Source organism: Nelusetta ayraudi, unplaced genomic scaffold (assembly GCF_046127955.1).
Source record: "Nelusetta ayraudi isolate G7.1 ecotype Tasmania unplaced genomic scaffold, CSIRO-AGI_Nayr_v1 ptg000057l, whole genome shotgun sequence".
Classification (NCBI taxonomy): Eukaryota; Metazoa; Chordata; class Actinopteri; order Tetraodontiformes; family Monacanthidae; genus Nelusetta; species Nelusetta ayraudi.
The window spans coordinates 2053389-2075393 of record NW_027466107.1 but is presented as its reverse complement, the minus strand read 5'-3'; the positions used below and the strand labels follow the sequence as shown (position 1 = coordinate 2075393).

Here is a 22005-nt window from a genome sequence, read left to right as displayed (position 1 = left end):
TGTGCATTAAAATGTAAAGATTTTTTTTAAATGTTTTATTTATTTCATAATTCTGTGAAAGGAGCATCTGGCCTTTCAGGAGGCGGATCTCTCTGCCTTGGTTCACAGCAAGCGATTAGATTTTATAGGCCGGAGGGTCAAAGGCTCAGCAACCTTTCAATCCAATCTCGCCGACACGACGTCTGTGAAGCCGTCAGACAAAAGGAAGAAGAGGAAAAAAAAACCTTTGTCATTACCGCAAAAAAAGAAAATCGACGCAAGAAACGTCAAATGGGATGAATCACTGAGAGCGTTGGCATTTCAGATTTCGCGAAGGTCAAAGGTCACGCTCTGCAGTTGAACTCCTCATATCGCCGGATATCAGGAGGACGTAACAAAAAAAAAGGAGGCGGCCGGGGGAACAATTTGGATGAAAGACAGACAGGAAATTCAAATTTAATTTGCTTCGACCCGTCACCCTTTTTATTTTACAGGGCGGAAAAAAACCCAGAGCTCACTCAGTGACTCACATTTTCATAACCTCCGTGCGACCTTTCTCTGTTTAACTGACTCACTCAGTCACACTCAGCTGCCGCGCCGTGTGAAAAGGACTCGCTCGCAGCACATCTGACAGCTGCGACCGACACAGGCAGGTCCTGCATTATTAACACCGGCGTTGCATCGGCGCGACGCGTGACTGGCATCGCAACCTCCTTTGAATGGCTGCGGTCGAAGTGGGCGGAGTCTCTCGGCCTCACAAAAGTACCAATTTCAGTGAGTGATTGTGGCTGAAAGTTGTTGATTCAAACAGCGAGGCCTTCAAAGTGAGTCGGCTCAAAGTTCAAAGTCGTCTGAAGGCCAAGGTAAAAAAAAAAAACAAAATAAAAAAAAAAACGTTCCACCTTAATCAACTTTTCGCTTCACAAACGATCCACTTTCTGCCTCTGCTAGCGGATTATAAGCGCCACTTTTGTTTTGTTTTGAAGCGACTTTAATATGTAAACATGAAAGAGCGAGCAAGAAGAAAAACAGTAAAAAACGGTAACCGCAGGGCGCCCAGGAGAGCACATTTAATAATAACAGCCGTCCTGCGGGAGACGGCAGGAGCGTTTAAAACCGCCGTGTTTTCCAGCGGTCACGGAGACGTTGCGCACCAGATCAACCACAGAGGACAAAACAAACTGTGACTGAATCGGCTCTTTTTGAGGCGTAATGGGGAGAAAATTGCGGCTGAGCTTCAACTGCTGACTGTTGAGTCTGAGTGTGTTTCAACCAGCGGTCGGCAAACCGTCGGCTGCGGGGCCGCATGCGGCTCTTTCATCCCTCTGATGCGGCTCCCTGTGGCTTTGGGAAATAAATAATTAGTATTTCAGTAAGATGCAGTTAATTTCAGTTTGTGCATTTTTTCAAATGTAATTCTAAATTTGAAGATTGCTGGTAGTCTTGTAAAATCTTAGCATAACATGTTAAAATCTGTGGCTCTGACGTGCGTCACAACCTCAGATATTCAACACCTGTCTTGGACTTTTCGAGCCCAGGAAGACAAACTGTGGAGAAGTCTGAGAAAAGCAAAGTGTCGGAAGAAAACAGAACATTTGACGGTACTATTTTACTTTAAATGTCAGAAGGCTTTTGTGGTTCTGAGTGTTTTCTTTTCTGTGGGAAGTGGGTCCAAATGGCTCTTTCTGTGGCAAAGGTTGCCTTGGTTTAAAGCGAGGCCTGTTTAAAGGAGCAGTCGGTGAGATTTGTTTCTGCTCAAGATAAAAATCACACTAAAACTCTGTGGGCCAAACTCAGATGGGGCACTAAAAAGACTTTCGTCATCATTTCACACCATTTGATCCTTTAAAACGTAACAAACTGGGCCTTTAAATATGAACGGCAACGGCCGTTTCACATATCTGATCTTATGGACGATTTTTTTTTTTCTCATCAGCCGTCTGCAGAAACACATTTTTTCTTGCATCGACTCCGAGCTTCGCACATCTGTCGGCTCAGTCTGCGTGAAGCCGCTCGATCAATTGGGCGACTTTGATTTGATCCTCGCCGCCTCAAGAGAAGCTAAAGGGGGAGCTTTTTTTTTCTTTTTTTTTTATGTATGAGTGAAATCTACAGCAGTATAAATATCAACCGGCGTACGGCGGGCCTGTATAAGAACACACACACTCACACACATGGTATTTATTGCTATTCTGAAGCAACTTTTGGCAGAAAAGAGAAAAGAGCGGTGAAGAGTCAGGTTTTTTTTTGTTTTTTTCACCCGTCGTCATTAAAAAGTGAAGCGCGGCGGCCGCCGAGGCCAAAACCACGAGCCTGGACGGGGACCACAAAACTCCCAGTTTAATTACTTTATTTTTAAAAGCCACTGTCCAGAGCAATATTCTTCGAGGGGACCCGCGTCTTCCCCCCCAGAGGAGACGAGCCGTTTCCACCATTTTCTATAATGACTTGTGCGAAGACAAAAAGTCGTTCGCCGCCTCTTCAGCGTTTCTGCGTCTCGCCAAACAAAACGGCTCTAAACGACGCTTGCTGCCGCTTGCTCCTCAGCGGGAACTGCAAAATCTTCAGGGCCTGATATCAGAAACCAGGAGGCGTAAGGGTGGGTGGGGGGGGGAGAAAAGAAACAAAACTACGCCGTCAGTCGTGGCCAAAAGTCATCGGAGCGGCGCTGCGGCGTGGCGGGCAGAGGCAGCAGAGACAAAAAAGAATGAAGCGATGTGCTTGGAAACATCCCCAGGAAGAGGGAAGAGTCAGGGATGTGATCAAGGGACTGTGACAGTCGCTGAGATAATAATAATATAGCCTGCGGCAGGTGGAGCTGCACGGTTGGGTTCGGCAGCGGCGGCGGATGATAGCGGACAGAAACCTAGCAGAGCAAAAAAAAAAAAAAAGAGAGAAAAAAGAAAATGACTGAATAAAAAATAAAGCGCAGCTGGACTTTGACTGCGTGTCAAAGCAGAAATACAGCAACTAGAAGTAACGGCCCAACCTTTTCGGACCGTCTCGACTGACCTGACAGCAGTGATGTGAGGCTCCTCAGGGCCCTTTGTGACATCACAACAGGGATGGATTTTTACTGAGCGGTATGCTTCAGTGCAGTAGAGCACGGGCGGAGTTACTTTGGTTACGGAGCCCCTTCGCTGATTGGCCTCTCGTCTCTCTGCTGCACAGAACCGGTTCCTTTCCTCCCAGATTCAAACGCTCCCTGTCGGAGCTCGGCGGCCTCGATCGATGGCCGGCGGTCACTAAGCCGCCCGGGTCACAGCGGCTCTGGGCTCCGGTCCACCCCCGAGCTGGATGACCGCGCCAGCTCCCCCGCGTCAACTTGGACTCCTAATTGATGGCACCGCAGGAGAGTTATTTGAATGGATTACCCTAAAGAGCATCATGGATTATCCAGCCCGGGACATGGATCCCGCGGAAGGCCTTAAATTGCTCGTATAACATGATAGTAAAACATCGGCGTGCTTGGCAATTACTGGCTACAGCCTCCCCCCACCCCCCCCCCCGACCCCACCCCACCACATCTCTCAATATCCCCCCCGTAGGAGGAATTTAACCCTCAGGAGCTCACGTTGGCTGCAAACGTGAGACCTGCCAGGCTGCTGCAGCATTTTCTGGCTGGAAGAGCAGGGATCAATCGGACCGAGCCCCACTTGTAAATATTGCATCGATCTGCGGAGGTGCGTCGATGGCTCGGCCGTCACGGTGTCAAGCGGGAAACACACAGCAGCAGCAGCAGCAGCAGCAGCAGCAGCAGCAGGTACCAGGGGTCTGCCTCTTATGTTTCCCCTCACTTTGAGGAATTATTAATGCAACACAGCGCACAATGCACATTTTTCACATGTGAAAACACCTGACGGAGGAGGAGCGTCCGACTTAGTTCTCCATATCTCTAATTGGATTTATCTGCCGTGCGTCTGAAAATAATGGGGTCTAATGTATTGGCCGGGCTCTCGTCGGCCCTAATGAATGGTTCTAGAAAGCCACTTTATGCGCTCGACGCTCTATTAGTTCATTTACTCGGTGGATTCAAGTGCCATTCAATCAGAGGCAGGAGGCTCCATTAGATCGACGGCTTCGCTTCCGAGCAGAGGATAAAAAAAAAAAACAAACGTGACCCAACACGCCGTGATGGAGCGCTTCCAGAGATGATCGGCTCGGATCCGTCTCGCCCATCCTGTCTGGTGAAGAGCCCGGAAGAGAGAGTGTTTGGAAGATGTGGAGGCAAAACCCTGAGGCGTTTCTCAGACTTAGTGTTCGCAGGAGGTGCTAACTTTCATCAAAGCCAGACAGTAACAAGCCAACTAAAAAAAATCAATCGATTTTGTTTGACCAAAAATCAATATAGCGTAATTGAAGCATGAGGATCCAACGTAGGCTTCATGAAAAGGAGACGTACATCCATACAGAAAGTGAGGACCGCTTGATAAAAATGCTCCGGGCTGGATGTTGGCAAGACGATAGCGCATGGTCCAGCTGCTTCCCACCGGTCGGAACAAACGCTTGGCAATTTGGAGTCGCACTGCTCCTTTAATCCTCTCATTACACCGCTGTCACGAGGACTTGCGAGAGCCGCGGCGTTGCGCTGAAAAAGTCAATCACCGGCAAAATGAGGCTGCAGACTTTTGACAGACAGCTGTAAGCCACTCGCCGCTCAACTCCGCTAATGATTTTTTTCTCTCTCGTTTTTTTGCGATAACGCACCGCGGCACCTTCTCCCCGGCGCAACAAGCCCTGTCTCACAATACATGACACCGCAATTCTTCCCCTTCTTATTGCACGCCACTCAGCCCGGGTCTGCGTCGGCGCTTGTAAGCGGCTGAAATTAATGTCGCTGAGGGGGTGGACGGTGTGTGTGTGTGTCTGTGTGTGCGTGTGTGTGTGTGTGTGTGTGTGTGTGTGTGGAGGGAGGGGTTAGCCGGGGGAAGGGCGGTGGTAAGAGGAAAAAAACCAAAACAAACAATGGAACTCCCAGGGTTTTTTTCACACGCACGACGGGGTTTAAGACGCAGGTTCAGGCGGAAGGAAAGTCGAGATAATTGAGGCTTTGGATTTGCAGAGCCGAGGCCAGTCACCTTTAAAGACGGATCTCTGGCCATCTGCTTTTCTGTTTACTCATGCAGGTGAAAAAGATTAAAAAAATAAAAATAAAAATAAACCTTGTATGTTCTTTCCAACATTGACTCGTTGTTTCTGCGGCGAGACTGCGTGCTTTGTTTTTCCGCACGGTAACTTGGATTATTACGTCTCGGGAGGACGAGCGTCCCGACCTTTTACCGCCTTTGTTTGCGCATTTTCCTGCTTCTGCCGTTATCGTGTAAATGTTAAGTGGCTCAGCCGGTTATTATGGGGAATTTAAAGAGCAGGTGCACAGGCTTCTCCTGGAGTGAGGCTGCAGCATGGCGAAACCGCAAAACCGTTTTTTCTGTTTTGCTACGACATCAACCTGTAAAACATTTCTTCAACTCATTTTATGAGCTTTAAAACGGTCTGTTTCTTTCTCCAGTAACGTGATTTTCACCCACCTTGTTTTTTTTTTTTTTTAACAGCAGTAATAAAGTTTTTTTTTTGTTTTATAATCTCCCCGTAAACACAGATTTATCTCTGCTTAATTTCTTAATGCACCAGGGTTGATTTATGTCATATTGCCACTCGCGCTGCCCACCTCCCCCTCCGCCCCCCCACCCCCCCTCCCCCTCTCAACCCCACACATCCCATCAGGAAAACAACAACAATAACTCTGGGAAATTGCGTCTCTAATAGATTATAGATCGCTATCCGACCGTCCAAGTCGGGCGGTGACGTGTCAGGGTTGCAGCTCACAGAGTCGCAGTCATATCCTGTGAGTCTGAGGTGTGTCACACGTCCGCAATCTGGCTGATTGGAGCGCCTTTTGACAGCAACGTTGCACAAATGCACGTCATTCTTAGCACATGATGCAACTCTTTCATCAAGTGAATGTCAAGAAGTTACTGAAAAAACACACAAAGCTACCTGCTGACATCCAATCACAAAAAGAAGAGAGTAATAACTTTAGCGAGTGACACATCAATTTTCACTGATCTGCTCATAATTGGAGCGTAATAGTGCAACACTGGGCCAAGAATGTAATCTGAACGGACGGCAGATTAACCTCAGGCGGATCCCAGGGTCAAATTGTCTTTCATTACAGCCACGGCGCTGAATATAAATCAGACCGATGCCGAGACTTGATGTTTGACCCTGCAGCGCTTGAAGAAGGTTCAATGAGTGGCGGAGAAGACTTCAACACTTGAGAAAAAAAATCTCACATTGATTTTTCTTTTTTGATAAATTCTTGTTTCTGAAACGACTTGCATTTTATTATTTCAAGTTGATCGTAAAAAAAATAATAATCGACCAAATGTACCATTATTTGCTGAAAAATTGGTTGGAACTCTGAGATACAACATCAAAATACCAAAACATCAAAATAACTCTCTGAAGAAATAAAAGATGCCAATAGAAGAAAATCAGCAGCGATGCTGAAACTGACAGAAAACGAGAAAATGAGAGAGACGAGCGGTTCCCACGAAGGCGATGCACCTTTTTTTTTTTTTTTTTTTTCCCGGGAAATATGTCGTACTCACACAGTGGATGTCGTGTTCACTGCAGGAGCAGATGAGGTTTTTTACTCATTACCGTCAGTCTGGCAGCCACTTTACGACCGTGTGCAGTCACCTTCAACGCCATAACGTCCCACTCACTTTGAATATCCCAGAGGTTTTATTGCGCCGCGGCAAACGATTGTGCGCGTGCGGTGTGTTTTGTGCGTGTGTGTGTTGTGTGTTTTTCCAGTCAAACGCTCGGAAGCTGACGAGACTAATGAAATTGCGCAATCGGCATCTGTCCGCCGTGTTCACACCTCTTCCTGTCATGTGACCTTTCGCCGCCGCCCAATGCTAATTAGCCAAACGTCGTCTCGTTAGGCGCTTATGACGCCGTTGGCATTTATTGACAGGGCGCCCTTGTGCGAGTCTTTTGAACCAGAGGTGTTTTGGGATGTGAGCAGACGTCAGCTGTGATGGTGAGACAGACTGGCGAGCACGTGGTTCAGCGTTGAGGGGCCTTTTAAAGGTCGCAGGCGGAGCAGAACTGACTTTGTGACAATATTGCGTGTCTCTATTCCGTCACTGAACTGTGAAAAGTTCATCACTCACTTCCTTTTCCTGCCCGCTAAAACAGACCCAGCTCCGCAACTCAGCAAATTGTCATGTCACAAGGGGCAGTTGTGCGTCCAAAAAGTTACAAACATACTTGCATTCTAAGGCTGTATGGTAAAACGCTAAAGGTTCATAGAAGCCCCGCCCACTGATGGACTTATGGAAAGAAAGTTTAAAGGGTTTGAAAATTAAAATCAAAATTCAGTGATTAAAGAGTGAATTCCAGATTTCTAGCTGATTCAGCCTTCACTTCTTTTGCCTCTTCCATGTTGTTCAAAGTGATGTCACAAAGGGAGCTGATCGCTCGCCGACACCTCTCCCAGCCAGATGTTGGCTCCGCCCTCTGACACCACATTATTGTTCTGGCTCCTTCCAAATATCGAAACTCCAGCACAGCGTCAGTGCTGAACTGGAGCACATTTCTGTTGCCAGCTGTAAACAGCGGGCTAACAAAGATGCTCCATGGAGCCTTTTCCTCCAGTAACTGTGTGAATCTGCTCCAGTGCAGCGCAGGAGGTGAAATCAGGGTCAGAAAAAAAGATGTTTACGGGATGCACAAAGAAAAGCAGCGATGCATCCGACAGGAGAAGCGGAAGGACGTTAACGATGTTGTTTGTCACCAGCGTCACGTCCTGGAGCTGCCACATGTCGGTTTCTCCACCACCACCACTGTCTACAAACTGCAATCTATTTTTTTTTTCCTCCTCTCCTTTATGAACTCAAACCAATCGGTCGTCTCCTCCAGAATCGCCGCGGCGAGCCGCTTCATTTTCGTTCACCTCCCTGTGTGCGTAAAATCCAAAAGGACAACGGCAATAAAAATGCAAATTCGTCCACTCGACGTCGGCTTGATCGCTGACCGTCGGCGGCGGGAATTTCACAGCTCTTATTTGTCGCATCCTGCAAAGCTAAGTGGGACAAAAGTCCTCCCCTCGGTCCACCTGTCATGTCCTGTCGGGATCTCCCTCAACCCGCACAAAAAAAAAACTCTCACTCCGGCGCTAGTCAAACACGAGCTCTCCGTTGCAGCCGCTGCCCCTCGCTGGGCCTGAGAGAATTTGTCCTGTCACAAACAATAACTTTCCTCTCAGTGCAGACGGAGACACTTATTTCTCCGCGTGGCCGCGCTGCCTCTCGTCTCCCCACCAAAAAAAACAAAAAAAAAAACCAACAAAACTTCCACCTTTCACCCGCGTCGTTGTCGTCGTGGCGGAAAATTTTTCCAACAGTGTGTCCCTCGCACCATTTGCTGTCAAAGAGCTGAACTGTAAGTCCGGACCATGCAAAAAGAGGCACATGGGGCAGGGACAGGGAGGAATACGAAGGCGTTAGTCCAAAGTCCTGCAAGTTGAAAATGTGAAAAATTGGGATCAGATTTAAAGAATTTCGTGGTTTGTTAATGATGAGTTCAATATCTACCAATAGGTTATAGATGTCTGGTAACTAAAGTTATAAAACATCTAATGACCATTTACATATGTGTATAAGGTATTTGTTCAAAATGAGTGAACCACCCACTAATATCTACCAATAGCTTATAAATGTCTTATAAACGACCATTATTATAAAGTGTTACCAGAATTTCTTATGTTTGTGTATTTGTATGTATGTGTATGTATGTGAAGAAACAAATATTTATTTTTTCATTTATTTTTAGTTTTGCTAAATATGGCTCTTTTTAAATGCTATTGGCGGAGCTCCAGCCAGACTGTATCTTTACCTACCGTTCAGCTAACAGAGGTGGTGGGTCGGGGCGGGGGGGGGTCAAAAGAAAAAAAGAAAAGGTCAGGCTGTAGGGCGAGGCCTAACCTGTGATGCTTATATCACAGGTCACGTGACTTGTGTTTCTCAGTGGGAGGCGGCTCCAGCTGCCACGATGCAGCAGGTGCACCGAGCCTCGTCTTCATTATCAGTAACTACCAAAACATCTGTGCACCCTGGGACCGCTGTATAGGCCGATACCCGGGAGGCAGGAGGCCATAAATAGAAAGTGACACAAGGCTGCACCGTATCTACAGCTTAATGTCGCGCACGGGACTTTAGAGTGATTTGAAACGTAAAGAAAAGAGCAAAACAGAGTTCTCAGTTCTCAGAGGTTGGATAAATGTACGCTCGATGCATATTGACGGCAGTTCGTAGAACGGGTCCGATTCTTCATCAGTACGTTACTTCGGCAAACAGTAAATGAGCCCTCGTCGCCTGTGGCCTGAGGTGTCTCGTGTCCAGCAGAGGGCGCCCATGCTAGCCCTGCGCACCCTCGCAGAGCTTCCCCATTCGCTCCTTCTTCTGCACGCCATCATAAATTCTGCTCCGCTCGTCTCCACCAGCGTCCAGGTTTCTTGAAGTTCAGGTGTTACCATTACCAGTTTTTTATTGCGATATTTAGCTTTTGCGTGATTCTCCGGGCGATGGAAACACAGCAACAGTCACAGTCAGACAGACGGAGAGGATAAACTGCAGAATTCAGAGCAGCCAAACGCACTCGATTCGTCCGCTTTGCGCCGATCATGTGACCGCGATAGCGACTTGCCGCCCGGGCCACAGGGGTCAGACCGATATAAACACGAGGCACACACAGGAAGTGGCGGCGGGTTCGCTGTTCACAGATTGTCAATCAGAGCCGGCGGGCAGGTTGACCTGTCAGTTAGGAGCTTCTGGCCTCTCAGACGCAGACGAGCGTGGCTGAATTAGCTCCGCTCGCCCCCCGAGGGTTGATTGACGGGTGATAAAATAAGAAAAAATAAACACAAGTCAGTTGAAAGCTGTGAGGCGGTCAACTAAGATAAGCAGAGGGCCAATCACAGCGTTGGTCAGCTGACCTCAACATCCTGGAACACCGGATATTAAATCATTTGTACAAAACAAAAATGCTGGAACTCGAAATCTGCCGCAATAGCAATTAATTGATAACTTCTTTTTTTTTAAACCTCTTTCTTCACCTTTTGCCTGCAACAGTGGCTCCCTCCAGCCCCAACAAGTCATGAGTCAGCAGCCAGAGACGCCGCTGCCAGATATTTTAGCTCGGGGGAACAAAAAAAAAGCCGTGCCGAGTTGATGGTCAGTTGATGGCCTGGAAAATTGCGTTTAAACCTTCAGGTGTTATTCCGACTGGTATCTTACTCCCAGACGTACGGAATTAAATTAAATTCTACTCCGCCCGCTGTCCCTTTGATAAATGATCTCCACGGCGCACTTCTCTATTTCTTCTTTTCTTTTCTTTTTTTTTGTTCCCAGGCTCCTATTCAGTATGCGTCCCGAGAAGCTGAACTCTCGCGGTTTTGGTTGGGAATAAAAAGGTCCAGCAGAGAGATCACAGCGTTTATTGTTGAAGAAGGAAGCCGCGGAGGGTCGAGGAGGCTGCGCTGCGTTTTCTTTTTTTTCTCTGTGTGCCAACGTGGTTTTAAAGCTCCTGTTTCCACGGCTGCAGCCTGATTCCATGCCAGCACTCGCGGGCTTCTCACCTTTCCGAGGAGGTGTCACCCAAAGTGGAGCTTTTAGTTTGTAATGAGTTTTTATTTTTTTTTTTTACTTCTTCTCCTCCTCCTTCTTCTCCTCTCCTTTCTTTTCGCTCTCTCACCGCTGAAGCTTGAAAAGCAGCGGGTCACTGGTCTGCTGAAGGACTCTTGATACACCAAAGAACAATAGAGTAGAGATATTGGGAATTTTCAAAAAGATGACGACGGGTCCAGCGAGTCATTTAAAGTTTCACCAAGTGTGACACCTGCTGCGGAATGCCAAGTGGGCCAAAGTGGGCGAGGTGGAACTTTTTTCCGAGCGACTGCGGAGGCGGATTAGAATTCCGAATGGCTCCCCTCTCCGACCTTTGCCCCTCAGGCCTTAATTACCCAAAAAGGATCTGTTATTTGACATTTAGCACTCATGTATCATCAGCATTAATTGAGATCAACCCGACACTTCGGCTGCGCTCCCAGTGCTAATTTGCAGCTAATTAGCAGCTACTGGCGCCACGAGGCACGGAGACAATATTATTGGCCCTTTATTGATTTCCGTCCATAAAAGCTGTTATTCTTTATTAGCCTTGTTCTATCGATACTTATTGTGCTCAGTGTACAATTTACAAAGGTCCTAGTTCCCCGTGAACGGGTGGAAAATGAAATGTCACGTCCATTCGAGGAGGAGGCGCATTTTGGTGCTATTTATTTGCCACTCAATGTTCTTTTCCCCTGAACATGATTATCGGTTACATAAATACCACAAAAACACCATGGCAACACACGAGGTGCGCTCATATTAAGGAAACGTGTGAAAACATTAGCATGCCGCTCATCTGTCGCTGAAGTGACGCAAATACCAGCTCAGACATTTCAGCGGACGCAGCTAAAGATTAAAGACCTCCTGTTGTGGCCATTTCAAGACCTGCTCAATTCATTTTGGTGCGATACTTCCAAGAGTAAAGCGGCCATACTGCCTTCCCATTATCCCTCTCAAGGGAAAAGGGGCTGAGGACATAGTTGCAGTCTACGCTGCAGCTAAATCTTACGCACTAGTCCTTTAAATGTTCATGCTGACAATTAAATAACTCAGAAAATGAGAAACTCAGAGAAAGAGAAAATGACTGTAAGTGTCAATATAATGAAACACCGCCGTTTTAATCCAGCCAGTGTCTTTTACTGCTGACACAAAACATTTATAATCATTATTTCTTCAAAAATAAAGAAGGAGTCGTTTGGAAAATAAAATAACCCTGCAAGAAAAGAACGGCATTAGAAATAAATTAATAAATAAAAGTCCCCCTATTTTATGCAAATCCAAATGCATCATCTTATCACCGCATTTATCACTTTATTTCAGCCCCGGGAGGTCACATCCAGACGAGTTTTCCCCCTGGCTCCATTTTACACGAGCAAGCAAGTCCGATTGTCACGCGGGAATAAAAGCCTTTGTCAGGGAAAACAAATGAGCACCGCACGCCGGGCCCGTCGCACAATACTCCCCGCTGAGAAGGAAAGTTTGGGCTTTACAAACTGAAAAATCAGCCATCTGGGGGGCGCGGGGGGACACAGGCCCCACTCGCCTGGTCCAACAAGTATATCGCTGCAGCCCGGGGAGTTGGGGGGTTAGTGGAGGGCAGAGGCACCGAAATAAGCCGAACTTTGAGTAAATGGTATTCACTGAAATATTATTTCTTCTTTTTTCCTTGGCAACAGTTCCCCCAGTAATTAATGTATGAGTCTAATATCCTCTGAACTGAAGCATATGTGTCCCCGTTCTCCTTGTTTTCCCTCCAAAGTAATTGGGTAGCTCAGTGAGGACACAATGTTTTCCCTCTCCGGGAGCAGGACGACTAGTTCAACTCAATTGGTTCTCTGCACCTCTCCTTTCGCTCGTTTTGTTGTCGTTTTTTTGTTTGTTTGTTTCTTTCTCATTGACACCAAATAAAAGGGCAGTCATTGGTATGGATAAGGAGGCTCCTCGGAAGACGAGCCACCTTCAGCGTCTCAAAGCACAGGACGGGTAAAACCTTGGAGGGGAAACTAGACAAAAAAAAAAAAAAAAACAAGGAGCGCAGACCGGTGGCGTAGGAAGAAATTGGAGTTTGGGCGAGGAGATGTGAAAATTAGACGTCATTCTCCTTGAAGAGGAATAAAAGAACTTCGATACTGACGCAGAAGCAGGCAAACAGAAGGAAAAAGGCTCTTTTAGGAACACGACTGCTTTACAGGGACAATAACAGCAAAACAAAACAACAAGTTTAGTCAACAGAACTCAGTAAAAGCCGAGCACAACAGTGTCGGCAAAAACCTCTGTTGCATATTATTCACTGAGAATAAAACTTCCTTCGGCTTGTCAGTGTCTCTTCCTCATGCTGCTGCACTCCTGCCTTTTTTGAAGTAACACATGAAGAGACTGTGTTTAGCCGTCGTTTTGGCCGACGCCAAAGCTACGCCATGCCTCAGTGAGTCTGCTCGCTACGCTAACTGCCAGAACTGGAGAGACTGACCTCTACTGCAAAAATGTCGTCAATTTTCATTCAGAAAAATAAAGGAGGCCGTGACCATCACAGGCCAGTGGCTCGCCAGTTGTGGTAAATCACAACTTAAAAGTAGGGTTAACAAAAAGATTACGTAGATTACGATTTATCTATGGGGAAAAAAAAAACCTTCAAGACAATTCAGAAATACGGGACGTAACCCGTCCCATACTGATTCAAAGCGGATTCGATTTCATCGTCAAATACGGGACAATTTTGCATTCTAAGGTTGGCAACTCTAAATTTGGCAACTCTAAATGTAACCATTCAACAGAGGAGCTTAGCAAAGGCTCTCTTCCTTCAACTTGTTTTTGCAGTTCTGTTTAAATCTGATGGCAAATTGAACGCACAAGAACAATTTACTTGTATCTACTTTTTCTCTTATATGAGTTTCTATTCATTCAACAAAAACATGGACGGTCGGGGCAGTGATCAGTGTGGACAGGGCTGATCCATTCAGGCCCGTTACTGGCTATGCACCTGACTTAAAAATATATATACACTTTTAAAAAAAATCTTTGGAAAGGGGTCTTTGAGGATAGAAAATACACAATCCACAACCTGACAAGCAGCAGGTGGCCTAGTGGCGATAGTCGGCCGTGGAGTGGAGAGGAGAGGAGAGGCAAAGACTCCCTATCTTTGGTTTGCATACAATGTGCAATTGTGAAGGGAAAAGCAGCATTTTTTTTTTTTTTTCGTTTTTGTTGTTGTTTTTTTTCCCCAAGATCTTTTCTTTATCAGCGGAGCCGACTGGAGCTTCTGTCACGGTGGTGCCTTGAAGCAGCGGCTCAGGCTGGCAGAGCAGCAGAGCAGCAGCCTCCTCTGCTTAACGCTCTAAGACTGCAGCCAGACACACAGAGGCACGTCGCAGCTGTACTGGAGGTCAAGATGGCCCAAAAAATAAGACAAATCTGATCACTTATGATCGCCATCTGTCAGTTTTATAATATTAGTTTCTTGGATAAACATGGTCAAAGCAAAAGATGAGAGTTTTTCCAAGATGTCGGACAGCACTTTAAAATGTAATAAATATTTTTTCCTCATCATTAAATCACGGCAACCACTTGGACAGCCTTAAATAAGTTAGGCTGGGCTAAGCCAGGGTCAATTTATTCACTGACTAATTGATGATAATGATAGTTAATGTCTTTTAAAAGCAAAGCCTTGAGCCTTAATTATCTTTCGCTGTCGAGTGAAAGTTGGGTTTTTGAATAAAAACACTTTCTCAGCCACCGATTCTTTGAAATCTGTTGTCCCTCTCTCTGGCCAAAACCCAAATTTCACTCTCAGAGGAAATTTGTTGTGCTGAGGAAGAAAAGTCTAAATTTCAAGAATTTGGAGCCGGGCTCATGTAGTCTTTTTCACAAAAGACGAACCGGTGAAACCCACTGAGTTTGAGTGCAGTATGAAGAGGGTGAAGAGGCCCCTTAGCAACTGGAACGATGGGGGGGGGGGGGGAGAGAATTTTTTTCCCTCCCATCCTTCTTTCTTGCAGGCTGCGTTTGAGTCATTCTTCAGCAGCAGGGTTTCAATAGGTTATCCACACAGGAGGAAAAGGGAGAAAGCCTTCATTACCCAGCGCATAAAGCCTAAATGGAAAAAGAGAGTGTGGAATGGCTGTGTGTGTCTGATAGGGGAATACACTCGGCTCCGATGCCTTGGGTGTTCTGGCCTGCTGCACTCAAGGCTCGCGCTGGACAACACAGATTGCTGCCATTATGGAAAGTGGGTCTGCGGTGGTGGTTTTAAAAAAAAAAAAAAAAGGAAGAAGAAGAAGTAGAAAAAGAAAAGAGGGGAAAAAGGAAAAAAGAAACTGGAGCTTTAAATAGGGAAACAGTCCAACGATGGCCCAAGGGTGCGTCGAGAGGATCGGGGCCGCGGACGGTGCGATGAGACGCGCGCGAGCACGAAACCCAGCAGCAAAATTATCCCCGCTTAGTTTATCCCCTCACAAGTCGCCGCTGCAGGCGGTTTGTTTTCTTCGGCGTATATACGCGGCCGATTTATTGCCACACGAGGGCAAGACTTAATACGCGGGGTTTAAACAGCCCAAAGAGAAAGAAAAATACAGAAATCTGCTTTTTATGCAGAGAGGAGGCGAAACCAGAGGCAGGTTTTGACAATTTGTGAGTTTACCACGACAAGGTGGGAATCGGCACCGAATCTAATGTATGCGTCCCTCCGTCCCCCTACCTCCACCCCCCCCCCTTCGTTCCCTCTCCCTCTTTCTCCGCGGGTGTGGCACAGAATCACCGGAGTGAGCCGGAGAGAAGACGCTCCGACAAAAAAAAAAAAAAGGGCAGCCAATGCATTTTAACGCCGAGGAGACGGCGGAGGAGCTTTAAGTTAAACTTCCCTTTAGCCGCTGAAGGATCTGCTGGCGGCGGCGTCACACTGCGAGTGAGCCGAGGCCCGGTCAGACTCCGGCGTGCACTCTTTACTCTGAAAGGTCACCGAGGCTGAGGAGTCATAACAAGACAACATTATTATTTATTTATTTATTTTTTCCACCCCTGCACCCCTCGCAGAGATCAGTCGGCGTGTCAGATATTCCGCCGAGCGGCATTTTCATATTCATTTCACGGAACATTTGATTTGGGACCTCTTTTCCCCCAGCCAAGTGTTCTCTCTCTTCTCTGCCGCTGTGCTTTTTATTTTGAAGGTGGTTTTCTAACACGGCCACGGCCTTTTGGCATTCTGCAGCGGCGGCGGCATTTATATCCCCCACTTACAGCCGATAAGAACCTAAACTGGAGCCTCTCAGCCCGACGGCCGACCGTTTCATGTTCGTGTGTGACAAGGAAAGCGTGCAAATCAGAAATTTAGTTGTATTGCCAAAACAAAACCTCTGAATGACAGACCTTGTGTTCTGTGTGCATCATCATCACTTTTTTTTGTATCGTGTGTGGGTTCCTCGTCAAAGCTTCTTGTTCTCTGAGGATTCGCGACAACCTCCAGCCTCTAGACAGGTTGTTGGCTCTGCCACTATTTAGCAACCACCCTATTTAGCCTGTTCAGTGACGGGGGTATTTCAAGGGGGAAAATACAGTGAGAGGGGAAACACCACAGTGCACCGCCGCCAACCACACAAAGTGGATGGGAGGGGGGGAAAAGGTCAGCTGGCAGCAGGAGCCGTCGTTAAGGCCACGATGGCAGGTGGTGCTTGAACTTGAGGAATATCCTCCCTGCCAGGAAGCGTCACATTCACTCTGCCCCAGCACTCATCATCGCGAAATGTAGTTTGGCCCCTCCCCCTCCTCGCTTGACAGGAATTATTTCCAAAGGAGCATTGGTTCTCTTTGGTTGGGTTTGCAAGAATGACTCAATTCACTTTGCACACATTGACCCTTGAACAATTAATTGCGCTCGTCAAAGCTGCAATAATGACTTATTTGCTGCCTAACACTGGGCCTAATGGAGTGAGGTTGTGCTGCAAGTCAATCCAGTGTAACAGCTGCAATCTACACAGGTTGCTCTGATCGACCTGTAACTTTGAGAGCCTGAGTGAACAGTTTCTTTAAATCGAACCAAACACACAAAGAAGGGCTCATCTGCTCTTTTTACAAAAACACAATGGGTTTTTTTTTGGTTTTTTTTGCTTGAACAGATTTTGGAAGAGGAGAGGAACCAACATTCTCTGCACCTAATTCCATCTCTTGCTTGCGAAAAGGCCTTAATTTAATTTAGTCTGATCCAGTACCCACACCTCGCATCCAAATTTCCTTCTTTTTCTCCAGTCTGCGAGAAGGAAAAAAAAGTTAAATTTATGCAGGGGAAGGAGAATCATGCGGTGTCGGATAATTGATTTAATGCAGCTTCTTAACATTGGCCTCCCTCAGATGTGTCTGACAGCCCTCAGATTACCAGTGTGAAAGCGGGGAACCTGCTCTTCCCAACCTGACAGGCAGTAATTGGCCAGCAGTTTCCTTAAATCTCAGTCCCGCCACGGGGAATACAAATACCTCTGGAATGGCGCACAAAAAATAATTAGCGGGGCACTGACAAGCAGAGCGTGCAGCAAAACATAAATCCTTCACTTCCACTCGAGAACTCAAACACCAAATATGTTACTTCCCCGAGCCCTGGCGATGCACTTTATGTCAACCCTCTGCTCTTGTCTTTATCTTGCAGATTTTTCCTCGAAGAGCACGCCAGTGATCCAGTGGGGGAGACAGTGGCAGATACAAGAAGCTGTGAACATCTAATGATGGTAACCTTTAAGAAGAAAAGCACAAGCCAGCCTGAGGTGGTGAAATCCCTTTCGAGCATCACCCAAAGCTTATTGCGGGCAACCCTTTGGAAAAGAAACTGATTGCAAGGGCAGATCCTGTTTTTTTTTTCCCCCCCGTTACCAACTGCTACATGGAGACAAACCCATCCATCAATGAAGAGGAGACAAGCAAAAGGACTTTTTATGGCCTCTGAACACCCCGCTGACCTTCCAATGGGATTGTCTCAGCTGTAATAAAAAAGACAGTGGTATCACTTTTACTTTCCTCGCTCTGTGTTTCCAGCCCTGCACATGACTCTCAGAGAAGCACCAATGGCCTGCAGCTCAGGCATGGTGATGAGTGCCTTGTTTTGGTCTGTAGCCATTGTATACTTAACTCACATTGGCCGAGTCAGTGGGGACTGTTGGCTGATTGAGGGCGAAAAGGGCTTTGTGTGGCTGGCAATCTGCAGCCAAAACCAACCACCTTACGAGGCCATCCCGCAGCATATCAACAGCACTATTGTGGACCTGCGTCTGAATGAAAACAAAATCAAGAGCATCCACTACTCTGCCCTTAGCCGCTTTGCCAACTTGACCTACCTGAACATGACCAAGAATGAAATCTCTTACATAGAGGACGGGGCCTTCTCTGCTCAGTTCAACCTTCAAGTCCTCCAAATGGGCTTTAACAAGTTGCGTAACCTGACGGAGGGGATTCTCAGGGGTTTAGGAAAGCTGCAGTATCTCTACCTCCAGGCCAACCTGATTGAGACTGTGACACCTAATGCCTTTTGGGAGTGCCCCAACATAGAGAACATTGACCTCTCCATGAACCGAATCCAGCAGTTGGATGGCTCCACCTTCACCAGTCTGAGTAAACTCACCACCTGCGAGCTGTACACCAACCCGTTCAACTGCTCCTGTGAGTTGCTCGGTTTTGTCAAGTGGCTGTCGGCTTTCCCCAACAGGACAAACGAGCGGATGGTCTGCGACTCCCCACCAGGCGTCTCCGGGTACAGTTTACTGAGCCAGAACCCCAACAATCCGACATACCGAAATGCACTCCACATGCTTACCACTGTGTGCACTGATGACTACGTGACGCCGTTTATCCCTGTGCCCACCGAGCTCACAACGCCACCACCAGACTCCACACTCTGTGGAGTAGAGGACTGTCCCTCAGGCACAGAGCCGGAAGACCTCATCATCAGTACACCATACAACAATGAAGAGGTCAACCCCCTGATGAGGCTGAAACAAGTCTCAAACACAGGTGCCACCATCATGGTCCAGATTCCTCATCCCTACAAGAAAATGTACATCCTGGTTCTGTACAACAACAGTTTTTTCACGGATATCCAAACGCTGAAAGAAACAAAAGAGGACATTGAACTCAAGAGTCTCAAACCCCACACCAACTACACGTATTGTGTGGCATCAGTACGCCATTCTCTTCGACACAACCATACTTGTCTGACAATCACTACTGGCCCTAGGAATGGCAAGGAACTCGGTGTGAATAACGCAACTGCTACTCACTACATCATGACAATTCTGGGCTGTCTCTTCAGCATGGTCATTTTCCTGGGTGTGGTCTACTACTGCCTGCGAAGAAAGCGTCAGCAGGATGAAAAGCACAAAAAGTCTGGCAGCCTGAAGAAGAACATCATGGAACTCAAGTATGGGCAGGAGCTGGAGGGAGGTACGATTTCTCGGATGTCGCAAAAGCAGCTGTTGGCCGGAGAAAACATGCCGCGCATGCCCTACCTGCCATCAGCAAGTGATATGGAGCAGTACAAATTCCAAGAGATTAGTGAGACTCCTAAAATGATGAAAGGAAGCTACATGGAGGTCCGAAGCATGGACCACCACGACCGCCGGGAGTGTGATATGGGGATGGCTGGGAACAGCCAGGGCTCAGTGGCCGAGATTTCTACAATTGCAAAAGAGGTAGATAAAGTCAATCAGATCATTAACAACTGCATAGACGCCCTCAAGTCGGAATCCACCTCTTTCCAGGGAGTGAAATCTGGAGCAGTGTCCACTGCCGAGCCACAGCTTGTGCTTCTGTCAGAACACCCACAGAGCAAATCTGGCCTTCTATCACCAGGGTACAATGACAGCTACCACCACTCCCTGCAGAGGCATCGCTCCTCTGACGCCTCACCGAAAAGGCCCAGCACTGCCACGGGAGGGCCCATGCGGAGCCCCAGGCCTTATCGCTCCGAACCCAAGTATATAGAGAAAACCTCGCCGACAGGAGAGACCATCCTCACCGTCGCGCCCACCGCTGCCATCATGAGGGCTGACGCAGACAAAATCCGCCAGTACAGTGACCACCGACACTCCTACCCCGACGCCCAGATCGAGGAGCTGGAGGGCCCCGATGGCCACAAGTCCTCCATGCTGGAGCCGCTCACCCATTCCCGCTCCAGAGACTTAGCGTATTCCCAGCTGCCATCTCAGTATCACAACCTGAGCTACTCGTCGAGCCCCGAGTACTACTGCAAGCCTTCACACAGCATCTGGGAGCGCTTCAAGCTCCACCGGAAGCGGCACAAAGATGACGAGTACATGGCGGCGGGCCACGCGCTCCGGAAGAAGGTCCAGTTTGCGAAAGACGAGGACCTGCATGATATTTTAGACTACTGGAAAGGTGTGTCCGCCCAGAATAAATCATAACCTCCTTAGGTGTTTTTAAAAATGGACTGTGCGTTACAGAAGTGACACAAAGAACCTCATCTGGACAACTGAATCAATGGATACTTCCACATTATAGGCTAATCAACTACTCACGCGTGTCTCATTCTCTTTTGACTGTGAGGAAAAGCGGGGGTACAGATTCTTTAAATTTGTCATATTATGTAAAGCATTCACAGGGGGAAACTTTCATCTATCGAAGAGAAAATATATTGCAAATTATTAATATATATGTTACAATGGAGTATAGGTTTTTGGGTATCGCATGGCCAAGTCCTGTGACAGTGGATTTGCTGTTGTGTAATATGAAACTACAATATGAAGCTATGTCTACTGAAGCCTCAGTATGTTTTGAGGAACTACCTGGACCCTCCATTGAAAAAAAAAAAAAAACTCTTTGTTTTCTTCCCTCTACGCATATATTTAATTCAACACTATGTACAGATATGGGTTTCTATATTTGCAATGTTTGCTGTGTAAATGGAAAAGTATTAGTGGACGAATCAGGTTTTCAATCAATCAGATACATCTGGATCAACTAGTTGCTGAAGGACGCCATATCCAACTTCAAGCCTGCCAGATCGGTTGTACTTTAACCATCGCCGCCTGTTTTTGTCTCTTATTTCTTTTCATTCTTCTTTTTTTTGTGAAAGCTTTTACATGCATTTTACAAGACAGACGCTGATCAATCCCCTTAATCCCGCAATGCAGTATTCAGTGGACAGACTTCATGTTGTAACGACGTAGTTATGATGTTGCAGGACGCGACCCGAGGTCTGACTCATCAGTTTCATCGACCATCATTTGTATCTTTAGTACCAAAGTAGAAAAAAAAAAAGCTGAAATGTTTACAATATTTCTGCATGGTCTGGGAATCGTACACTCATCTAGCAGTTGGTTTGGTTTTGGATTTGTTGGTTTGTTTGCTTGTTTCCCGCCCTTCCTACAGGATAGGATGCTGAACGTCCACTCTTGAAACACTGACAGCTGAACAGGAGAGAATCTGCGCTGTTCCCTGTTCAGCAGGGGCTGTTCTTTCCTGCAGAGGAGCCCGATGGATGAATGTAACTGATAAATATTCAGATCTGTCTATGGCAGCTTTTATGTATGGAAATATGTATTATTTAATGCTGTTATCGTGTGTTTCATTTTGTTTTGGGTTTGTTTGTTTTTTGTTTCCTTTTGCGCCACGACTCCTTCCAGTGTATTATACTGCATAATGTCTGATCTAATTAATGCAGAGAGGCTGTTTCTCATCGAGGACCGACCTTTTTGCTTGATGAGTGTTTGGGATTGGGGTTTTTTTCACTCGTTTCACCTACTAGGCTGTCTCATCTTTTTTTTTATTTCATATTTTACAAAAGGTACGTACCAGACAACTATCAACATGCTAGAGAAAAATTTTGAGAATGTGAAACTGAATCCTCTGACTTACTGGCTGTGAATTTGTATATCATAAAGTTTTTTGAGTATAAATATATAAATATATAAATATATATACATATACATATATATATATATATATATATATATATATATATATATATATATATATGGAAAACTGATGTTTTTTCTTTGTAAGATGTTTACATAACCTTTTATTTTTCTCCAAACAGGCTCATGATGGTTCACAGCATATAATGAATAGGCAATAAACAAGCATCCGCCCTTTGTAATTATCTATATTTACATTCATTTACAATTTATCAAAGTTGATTATTCAAAGGAGAAATGTAAAAAGGTTTATTCGACATAATTCAACAGTCCTGCACCGATATTTAAGACACGCAGACATTTGGTTTATTCCAAATTCTTGTTTATTTATTATGTTATTTCCAAGTCCATTGAGTTTCTGGGCCTGCGCCCGGAGAGCCTTTAAGTTTTGCCCGCCCAAAAAATAGCAACTGCATTTTTCTGCAAACCGCTAAAACAAAACA

At 46.4% G+C, this 22005-nt stretch overlaps 1 protein-coding gene across 1 annotated transcript in view; it reads left to right on the top strand.

Moving 5' to 3' along the window:
- Positions 1 to 21585, top strand: part of elfn1a (extracellular leucine-rich repeat and fibronectin type III domain containing 1a) — a 66280-nt gene extending 44695 nt beyond the window's left edge. Inside the window, exon 3 of the mRNA XM_076038696.1 lies at positions 17287 to 21585. Within this exon, the coding sequence (XP_075894811.1) occupies positions 17678 to 20050 (2373 nt within the window). The 5' untranslated portion in view covers positions 17287 to 17677 and the 3' untranslated portion in view covers positions 20051 to 21585. The remainder of the gene's footprint in view (positions 1 to 17286) is intronic.
- Positions 21586 to 22005: the final 420 nt, after the last annotated feature.